Here is an 8,100-nt window from a genome sequence, read left to right as displayed (position 1 = left end):
CAGCTGAGGATGGGCGAGGGGCGTCCGGCACCGCCGGAGCAACCCACAGCCTTATGCTCTCAGTGTGTGATGGGGAGGAGGCCACTCAGTGCGAGTAAGAAAGCGAGGGAGGGAGAAAGGAAGGAAGGGGAGCCAGAGGTGGGAGTGGAAGAGGCAGCCTCGCCCGGGGCTGATTGGCTCCCGGGGCCAGCCCTCGCCAGCGGTTTATAAGAGTTGGGGTAGCCGGGCGCCCAGCCCGCTCGCCCGCGCGCCCCCCGAGCAGCGCCCGGCTCTGAGCGCCGCACGTCGAGGCCCGCCTGGCCCCGCGCCGGCTCCGCGCGGTCTTTAGGCTCGGTCGCGGGCCGAGGAGCCAGGGAGGGAGCCAGCGAGGGAGGCGAGCGCCGCAGCCAGCGGGCCGAGCGCCATGCGCCGCGCCAGCCGAGACTACACCAAGTACCTGCGCGGCTCGGAGGAGATGGGCGGCGGCGGCCCCGGCGCCCCGCACGAGGGCCCCCTGCACGCCCCGCCGCCGCCCGCGCCGCCCGCGCCGCACCCGCCCGCCGCCGCCTCGCGCTCCATGTTCGTGGCCTTCCTGGGACTGGGGCTGGGCCAGGTGGTCTGCAGCGTCGCCCTGTTCCTCTACTTCAGAGCGCAGGTGAGTGCCCGCCTCCCCGGGGGCCCGCCCACCTCGCCCGTTCCGCGCAGGTGGGAAACTGAGGCGGCCGTCAGCTCGGCTCCCCGGACCTTGCAAGTTCTGGCGGGGAAAGGGACTCTAAAGAGGGTGCGCCCCGCTCGGGGCCAGCCTGGCGCGGGGCCGGGCGCGCGGGCCTCGGGTCTCCGCGCCCGCCTGGGCCCAGCAGGGAGCGGAGCGTGGGCTCGCTCGTCCCGACCTGGTGCGTTTGAATTTCCCCCGCGACGCAGCATTGGCTGCTAACCTCTAATGGATGATTGCACACTCCCCACCCACCCCAACCCCAAATCCTTGCATTTCTCACTAGGAGCTAAGGATTGACTTACGTCCACTTGGGGCGGGGGCGCGGGGGGGGGGGGGGTGGGATGAGCGCAACCCTGTCCCTTCCCGCCCACCACCTGGAGGGGTTGGTTCCCGGCGCTGGCTGCTTTGCAGGTGTGCTCCGGACCGCTCGGCTGGAAGGGAGCGCAGAGCGGAAGGTCGCGGTGCTTGCACCGCAGGCAGCCGCTGGAGCACCCGGGGGGATGCCCAAGGCGCCAGATGGGCGGAGAAGCCTGGTGGCAGGACCCGGGCTCCGCTCGCGCCTGGGGGCACGAAGAGGGGAGCACCACGTGCCTTCCCGTTAAGGTGGGCGGCAGAAGGAAGCCAGGGGTGCGTGATGGTGGTGAGGTTCTCACCCCTGATACAGCCTCGCTACAATCCAGCAGACAACTAAACTTCTAAAAGATGAGAAAGACGGCTGGGAACTGCAGTGAAAGATAGTAGAAAGGAAGGGGTAAATCTGTAATATTATGCTTTCTGGTGGTTTATGCTCTTGTGTTTTCTTGGAAATTGCAGTGCAGTTGGTTGGATTCATTCAAATGTTCTTGTCTGGTGCTGTGAACTCTTTCTCAGAGGAAGTGGAGGGCTGACTGTGCATTTTTTTTTTTTTTTTATGGGAAAAGAGAGTTGGGTTTGGACTTCATTGGTTTTCAGATTCAAAGGTGATTACCAAACCAAATGGGGCGCATCAAAACATGGCATTGCTTGGAGTGTATGGGTTTTGACATGTGCCAGAGTCTTGAACTCCATTATTTGTAATGCTGGGATTTTTGTTTAATATTCATTATCCACTGTTTTGTGTTTTATAGAGCTAGTTTTATTTACCTACTAAAACAAAGGTGGAGATACGATGAGCCATACTTCAGGACACTTGTATTTGTATATTAATACAAGTAATCTTCACCTATTAAGATATTTGTTTCTTAAAAAAAAAAAAAAAAGCCCACAACTTTTGCTATAAAGATTACACCCACCTATAGGGAAGTGATGGAAAATGCTTTTTCTTTCATCAGAGTATGCTACAGTGGAGAATGACCCATTTTCCCATCCAGTTTTCTCCTGCCACCCCCACATGTAAAGTCTGTATATATTGAGTACCTACACTGCAGATGAGACTATTAAATGCTGTGGAGTGTGGGTTAAGAATCCTTAATTCAGCACGCAATCTCCACCTACTGTGTGCATCACGTGGTGCCAGGCATTAGAGAGACCTATTAACAAAAGACTTAAAATTCTTAGTCAAACACGAGAGCACGATTCAGAAAAAGGATGGGACTGCACAAGTTGTTTATTACTTTTTATCTTCTCTATCACCTTAGGGACATGGCATTTTCGTAGCAGTAATGGTGAAGTGAGTGTTAAGCATTGAGAGAGCAGTAGGCAATGAATGAGCTCAGGCACCAGCAACAGCTCAGATTGGTGGGAGCCATGGATGGGCGTGGCCATGTACAAAAGAGGGACCTGCTTCTGTAAGAATGGCAATGGTCTGGTAGGCCAAAGGGTCTGTCTGATGATCGCTCATTTTAACTTAGCAGTCTTGATATTACATGGGTGATAGTGAAATTCTCAACCCCATTTTTCCCAAAACAAAACAAAACAAAACAACAACAACAACAAAACCATGCAAATTAGTAAGCCCAGCTAGAAAATTTTCATTTTGGAGATTTAATGTCATCAGATTTCATAAGTACAGTTTTCCTAAATGCCATAAAGATTGGGGTTTTTTAAAGACTTATGCAAAATATATTAACCATTACTCTGGACCCCATTTTGTACTGCATTTTAGAAAATGTTTATTTATTTTTGAGAGAGAGAGAGAGAACACGAGTGGGGAAGGGTCAAGGAGAGAGGGGACAGAGGATCTGAAGCAGTCTCTGTGCTGACAGCAGTGAGCCTGATGCAGGGATTGAACTCAGGAACTGTGAGATCATGACCTGAACCAAAGTCTCACTCTCAACTGACTGAGCCACCCAGTCACCCCCGTCCTGCATTTTTAAAGGGGCATCTTCTTTAGGAAAGAAGTTACTGAGTTATAGTATCTACCTCTGATACCTAAAGGAGTCCTGGTTATTTAGAGATACATTCTGAAATAGTTACAAGTGAAGTGCTAAGATGTCCGGAATGTGCTTCAAAATAATAAGTGGGGAGGGATGCCTGGGTGGCTCAGTCAGTTAAGTGGCCGACTTCGGCTCAGGTCATGATCTCGCAGTCCATGGGTTCGAGCCCCGCGTCGGGCTCTGTGCTGACAGCTCAGAGCCTGGAGTCTGTTTCAGATTCTGTGTCTCCCTCTCTCTGACCCTCCCCCATTCATGCTCTGTCTCTCTCTGTCTCAAAAATAAATAAATGTAAAAAAAAAAAAATTACAAAATAATAAGTGGGGAGCTTTAGGGGTAGAGAAGTGGTTTCCTACAGATGAAAAAAGATTGGCCATGGGTTGATAATTGTTGAAGCTGGGTGATGGGTTTGTGGAGTCCATTCTACAATTCTTCCTACTTTTATGTGTGCCTGAGGCCTTCTTTCAAAGTTCTAGCTAAGAGAATAGACTCCGTTTGACCCGTCACTGATTTAACATGTTTACTCATATCAGCTCCTTTAGGTTAGAACTTGGTACCAAATAAGAGATTTTTTTTATCTCCACTAAAGTTGGGGGTGTCAACGCCTTGGGGTTTCTGAATCCCTCTGAATTAGAATGAAATCATTTTGTTTGCAGTTTAGAGTAAAAAATGAGAAGGAGCCAGTTTTATTGTTTTTGTTTAAAGTGGGGACAGGGTAGCTATGCAATTCCTCAGGAAAAAAAAAAGTAGAATTTAGTTTTAAATGCATTTATTTTTATTTTTATTTTTTATGTATTTATTTTATTTTGAGAGAGAAAGTGAAAGAGAGAGTTCGCGCACACGCATGTGTGTGTGTGTGGGGGGGTCGCGGGGAGGAGCAGAGGGAGAGAGAGAGAGAATCTTAAGCAGGTTCCATGCCGGCACTGAGCCTGATGAGGGGCTCAGTCTTACAACCACGAGATCATGACCTGAACTGAAATCAAGAGTAGGACGCTCAACCGACTGAGCCACCCAGGTGCCCCTAAATGCATTTGAGAAGAATGCCCAGAATAGTGTAAAAATTACGGTGAGTTTAAAAAGTTTTTTCCATTCTCAACTCATGATTGAATAGTTAAAAATGAATCAGCCTCCTGGATGTTTGCAGATTGCCTGTGCCCAGATTGAAAAGAAAAAAAAAAAAAAGCACTAGATCTAGAGTAGATTGGCTTTTCCTCTACCAACGTTGCCAAAGAAAAAAATAGCATGTGGTTTGTGCTATATATTTACCACATAGTATTCATACTTTGGTTTGCGAAGAAGAAGAAGAAGGAGAAGAAGGAGAAGAAGAAGAAGGAGGAGAAAAAGGAGAAGAAGAAAACCTTGCAAAAAGTTGCTTGTAAAATTTATGTGCGTTTTGTTTCTCTTCTTTTAATCCACATAACCATATTCAAAGTTTGGAGGTTAGCTACAAGATAAGCTTTTCAGAAAACGCAATCTCTGTTGCCCTTTTAACTCCTTCCCCCAAACCCCAGTGTGCACACCAACCTCCCTGGCTGTTTGTTACCCAAACAAGGGAGCAATCCCTACCGCAACTCTGATGTGGAGGTGTGCAGGCGCCTGTTTGAAAAAACAGATAACAAAGTAGCACAAATGTCAAGCATCCTGCCTCATTTAACCCTACAAATGATTACATTTCTAGGAAGTTTTTTTTTTTTTTTTAAAGAGTCTCACTTCGTATGAACTACATTATCTGGTAAATGCATTTATAAGTCTCTTAAATCAGATATTCAAGATTTATATAATGTGTTCAGACATTTCTAGGTATAATGAATTCATTTGTAACCCAGTTCACTGTGATTTTTTTTTTTTTTTTTTTTTTGATGAGCTTCTGTGTTCCTTTGTTGAGTGTAGTTAAGTTCAAGAAGGTAAAGACTGCCTGTTCTGCTCACTACATTATCGGCAGCATCTAGCCCAGTGCCTGGCATGTGTCTTTTGCTGAAGAAGCTTTTCAAATGATTCAGGATGCTAGAAATTTGCAAACATGTAAGTCAGCTAAGGAGTAGCTAAACTAGGCTAAAAAGTAGCACTTTTTATGTAGTCGCGCAAATTCTCTATCCAGACCATGGTGTCTGGAGAGAGGGTGTGGGGTAAGAGAGTGGTTGCTAGAGCCACTGGATGAGCCCTGGGGTGCCCAGCTCTGGGCAGCAATCCCGCCCCTTGCTAGCAGTCTTTCCAGCACAGAGACTCCAGACCAGAGACCCTGGTCTGGTGTGTGTGGTCAGCCCACCCCCACGCCTCAACTCCTCTCTTTTCTCCTGGTCTCCATTTCTGGGAAGGGAGGGCTACAAGACCCTGGAACAAGACATTCCTAACATAGGCTCTAAACTGAAGTAAACAAAATAAATGACCCTATCAAAATGAACGATGCCATGCTTTCGTCACTTCTTTTGGGAAAACAATTGATCGCTTTGATCTATGTTTTAGCTCCTGTGTTACCTTCTGAACCGTGGTTCTCAGCTGAACATTCGAAGCCCTTGCAGAGAGAGCCAGTTGGCTCTTACCCTGAGGGATGTGGGTTCCATTGGCTGAGGGTGGCACCTGGGTGTGGAGACTTGCTCAGAGAGAGGGAACAAAATCTTTGTGTTACATTTCTTTGCATCGAATCATTAACCATTATTACTGTCACAATATTTTTGTACTAGCCGGCATGACTTGTAAAAAAAAAAAAAAAAAAAAAAAAAAAAAAAATTCGTGTCCGAGAAATTTTGGGACATTTTAATAGCAGAACATCTGTATTTGCACTTTGGTATTTGAAAGCATTTCTGGTCAAACGTTCTCGTACGTCGAGAGGGCCTGGGGTCTAGTTAGGACGCAGATCCCCAGGCAGCGTGCCAGGGACCTGAGATTCTGCATTTCTAACGAGCTCCAGGGGAGCCCGTGAAGCTACAGGTGTTTGGACTGGACTTGAAGTGGAGGCAGCATCCGTCACTGCGGCTTCTGTGTGATGGCACTTAGTTGGTCAGCAGGTCTGGAGCTCAACCAGTTTTAGGCTCCCCAGGCGTTTCCCCACTAACACCGCCCTGTTCCTGTAGCTCAGCGATTTTCTGGTGGCGAGCCAACTAGGTCTTGGCATCATTCTTCTTTCTTGAGGTCTCAACCGAGTGACCCTTCACATCAGCTGCCCAGGCTTCTCTGATTTTGTGGGAAACTGATCGGCATGAGTGAGCTTTTTAAAAAAAGTGCCATTGAAAAGCTTTCCTTATATAAAAACTCACATATTCTGATCTGTACTTATTATTTTAATTGTTTTTAATGTTTACTTTGGAGACAAAGTGTGAGCAGGGGAGGGGCAGAGAGAGAGGGAGAGACACAGAATCCGAAGCAGGCTCCAGGCTCCGAGCTGTCAGCACAGAGCCCCACGCGGGGCTCAAACTCACCAACTGCGAGACTGTGACCTGAGCCGAAGTCGGACGCCTAACCGGCTGAGCCACCCCGGCACCTCTAAAGAAAATACGAAAAATAAATATGGATTGCAAATAGTTTTGCTTCGTGAATGACACCTCTCCCAGGATCATAGATAATCCTTATTATATATGCAAGACTGAAATAATAAAATTTGTATTGGTGGCTGCACATTTGTTGAAGGCTTATTATTTCATTTGAGAATCTCAGATATGGAGAGAGTACTTTCTAGTTTATGTCTGATGGTTGGTTAGTAAACCTGCACATCTTTTTGATTACTTTAAAAAAGGCAAATCAGGCAATGAGAGACCTGGTATTAATTGATGGAGCTCATATTATAAACTTCTATAATTCTTCCTTTTTTCATCCAGTCTATACCTATTAATAAGCAAATGCTCATGAGGTACCTTGACTTTTTGAAAGAAGAGGACAATAAATTAAGCAAGTGTTATTTAAACAATTGATGGCTAATTCTCTCTACCCTTTACCTGGCAGCTGAAACCACTACAAAGGCTCGTCAGAGCCCCAGGAGGAGACAATTTCAAGAGAAGAGTGATACTTGAAGAACTGTTTAGACAGAAAACCAGCTAATAATTCAAGGGGGATGGATATTTTGGGAGGGACAGTCCCTTACATTGTAGAAATTTTAGCATGTCCCCTCCCCAGCATCTGTCCCTACAGCCCTTTCGCCCCAAGCAGCCCTCCTTATCCCATGGGACACACCCCCTGACAAACGTACTACTCCAGGTGAAGAAATGTTGATGAGAGTTTCAACAAAAAGGGAAATTTGCTTCTGGCTTTAGGTTTTGGGCAATGGATTTCTCCCTCTTTCCTTGGCTGATTAAAAAATATACATTGATTACGGAAAAAGGCCAAACATGGTGGCTAAAGATTGTGTTAATTTTGCCTGGTTTCGTAAGCTTCGTGCTTTGAATATCCTAGTGGGTTTCATCATCCCATCTAGCAATGCTGTGTATGCCTTACAGACAAAAACTTCTCTACCTGCACTGACCACGTGTGATTTTCCTTGATGCTCCTTCCTTCTATGAGGACTTTCATTGCCAGACAATTTTAATAATTTCCCCATGGATCACACGTGTGTACTTGTGTTGTGAATCATAGCTACTCATAAAAATGAATTAGAAGTCAATGTTTCACCAACACCGAGGGTGATTGTATTAATTATTAATTGTTGGGGACATAAAGACTCTTGCAAGAGTGAATTTTGTGTCCTGAAGTCAGCCACACTTTATGAAATAGCAGAATGATCGAAGATAATTTCTCTGTATCCTGTCTTTTTTCTTCTCCCCTCAGATGGATCCTAATAGAATATCGGAAGATGACACTCACTGCATTAATAGAATTTTCAAACTCCACGAAAACGCAGATTTGCAAGACACAACTCTGGAGAGTCAAGACACAAAATTAATACCTGATTCGTGTAAGAGCATTAAACAGGCCTTCCGGGCAGCTGTACAAAAGGTGAGTCCATATGAGGATCTGAGTCAAGGGCCTGCACTGACCCTGTTATTGCTGAAAATTAATACTGGCTAAGTGCTGTTGACTTTGTTCTTTTTCATTTTAATCATTTGTAAAAGAGCTAAAGAGAATTGT

General features: G+C 46.4%; 1 protein-coding gene across 1 annotated transcript in view; it reads left to right on the top strand.

Moving 5' to 3' along the window:
- The first annotated feature begins 403 nt into the window (after positions 1–403).
- TNFSF11 (TNF superfamily member 11) overlaps positions 404–8,100 on the top strand; it is a 32,384-nt gene continuing 24,687 nt past the window's right edge. Inside the window, exons 1-2 of the mRNA XM_042926891.1 lie at positions 404–634; positions 7,801–7,968. Coding sequence (XP_042782825.1) covers positions 404–634; positions 7,801–7,968 — 399 coding nt within the window. The remainder of the gene's footprint in view (positions 635–7,800; positions 7,969–8,100) is intronic.

Source organism: Panthera leo, chromosome A1 (assembly GCF_018350215.1).
Source record: "Panthera leo isolate Ple1 chromosome A1, P.leo_Ple1_pat1.1, whole genome shotgun sequence".
In the NCBI taxonomy this organism is placed as follows: domain Eukaryota; kingdom Metazoa; phylum Chordata; class Mammalia; order Carnivora; family Felidae; genus Panthera; species Panthera leo.
This window is presented reverse-complemented; position numbering and strand designations above follow the sequence as displayed.